This window comes from Empidonax traillii, unplaced genomic scaffold (assembly GCF_003031625.1).
Source record: "Empidonax traillii isolate 1590-97213 ecotype Southwest subspecies unplaced genomic scaffold, ASM303162v1 scaffold118:size1038473, whole genome shotgun sequence".
NCBI lineage: Eukaryota > Metazoa > Chordata > Aves > Passeriformes > Tyrannidae > Empidonax > Empidonax traillii.
The window spans coordinates 53,028-55,146 of record NW_020955311.1 but is presented as its reverse complement, the minus strand read 5'-3'; the positions used below and the strand labels follow the sequence as shown (position 1 = coordinate 55,146).

Sequence of the window (2,119 nt, the reverse complement as noted above, 5' to 3'; positions counted from 1 at the left end):
AAAAAAAGAAAACCACAGAAAAGCGGTTTCAGAGCCCAAACTTGATACTTTTAAGCCCTATGACGGCGGCGCACCCGCCGAGCCTGCGCTGCCGAGCGCACCGAGATCGGCGGCTCCGGCCCGGCTCACCGAGAGCGGTGGAGGCGGCGACGAGCCCCCGGTGCGGCAACTTGTCCGCGGTGGCCGGAGGGTCCCGGTGCTGTCGGGGGCCGTCGGGGCGGGCGGAGCGGAGCCGCCGCCGGTCTTTGTTGACAGTCCATGAAACAACTCGAGTTTTGCATGACTTCACAGCGGGGCGCCTGACGTCAGGCGGTCACGTGGAGCCTCCTCCGAGTATATCTTTAACGGGAAAGTAATCTATCAGGCAGTCGGGACCGCCGCGCTGCCAAAGTGGCGAGCGAGGCCCCGCGACCCCCGGCCTCCTGCCCCCGCCCCGCCCGGCCGCCGGGAGCTCCGTCCCCTCCCTCCGCCGAGGGGGGGAAAAAAAAACAACCAGCAAAAAAAAAACAGACGAGAGGAGGAAAGAGGGAAAGAAACCCACCCCCCCCCAGCCATCCAGCGCGGAGGGCGGCGGAGCGGTGCGCGGCGCGGCCGCGGAGCGGAGCGGTGGAGCGGCGGCGGCCCGCGGAGCGGCCCCATGCGCGGCGGGAGCGCAGCGCGGCGGGTGGGACCCAGCGGAGCGGCCGCCTGAGCCCCGATGCCCGGCGGCGGGAGGTGACCCGGCGGCCAGCGCAGCCCCGCGCACGGGAGAGCGGCAGGCGCGGCCGCCCCATGCCCAGCGGGGACGGCCCCATGCCCGCTCGGGTGTAGCCCCCGGGGCCGGTCGGAGCCGCGGCGGGAGCGGGGCGCGGGGGGACCCCGGTGCGGGCGGGAGGCCCCGCCGCCGCCGCCCCGCCGAGCGGGGATGACCCTGTCGGGCGGCGGCAACGCCAGCGACATGTCCGGGCCCGCCGTCCCGGCGGCCGAGGATGTGGATATCGACGTGGTGGGCGAGGGCGACGACGGGCCGGGCAAGGACAGCGAGGGCGAGGCCGGCAGCCCCGCCGCCCTGCCGCGCCTGCCGCTGGACGAGGCGGCGGAGCTGGCGCTGCCCGCGGAGCCGGGCGCGGGCGCGGAGAGCGGCAGCAGCGGCAGCGGGAGCCCGGCCGGAGCGGCCCCCGGCGGTGCGGCCGAGGGCGGCAAGGGAGGCGGCGAGGAGGGGGCGAGCGGTGGCGGCGGCGGCGGGGCGGCTGGGCAGAGCAAACCCAAGAGCAGCCTGGTGAAGCCGCCCTACTCGTACATCGCCCTCATCACCATGGCCATCCTGCAGAGCCCGCAGAAGAAGCTGACGCTCAGCGGCATCTGCGAGTTCATCAGCAACCGCTTTCCCTACTACCGGGAGAAGTTCCCCGCCTGGCAGAACAGCATCCGCCACAACCTGTCCCTCAACGACTGCTTCGTCAAGATCCCTCGGGAGCCCGGCAACCCGGGCAAGGGCAACTACTGGACGCTGGACCCGCAGTCCGAGGACATGTTCGACAACGGCAGCTTCCTCCGCCGGAGGAAGCGCTTCAAGCGGCACCAGCAGGAGCACCTGCGGGACCAGACGGCGCTCATGATGCAGGGCTTCGGTGCCTACGGCCTGGCCGGGCCCTATGGCCGCCCCTACGGGCTGCACCCCGGCGCCTACACTCACCCTGCGGCGGCCGCGGCCGCGCTGCAGTACCCCTACATCCCCCCGGTGGGGCCCATGCTGCCGCCCGCCGTGCCGCTGCTGCCGTCCAGCGAGCTCAGCCGCAAAGCCTTCAACTCCCAGCTCAGCCCCAGCCTCCAGCTGCAGCTCAACAGCCTGGGCGCCGCCGGCTCCATCGTCAAGTCGGAGCCCAGCAGCCGCCCGTCCTTCAGCATCGAGAACATCATCGGCGTCCCGGCCGCCAGCTCGGCCGCCAGCGCACAGACTTTCCTGCGGCCGCCCGTCACCGTGCAGTCGGCCCTGATGGCCCACCAGCCGCTGGCGCTGGCCAGGACCACCGCGGCCATCGCCCCCATCCTCAGCGTGCCTACCAACATCATCGCGGGGCAGTTCCTGCAGCCCGCAGCCCCCGCCGCCGCCGTGCAGGCCAAGTGGCCGGCGCAGTAG

General features: G+C 72.8%; 1 protein-coding gene across 1 annotated transcript; it reads left to right on the top strand.

Annotated features, from left to right (window-relative positions):
• Positions 1–904: 904 nt before the first annotated feature.
• On the top strand, positions 905–2,119 carry FOXD3 (forkhead box D3). Its single transcript, XM_027883135.1, has one exon. The coding sequence runs from the start codon at positions 905–907 to the stop codon at positions 2,117–2,119; it is 1,215 nt and encodes a 404-aa protein (XP_027738936.1).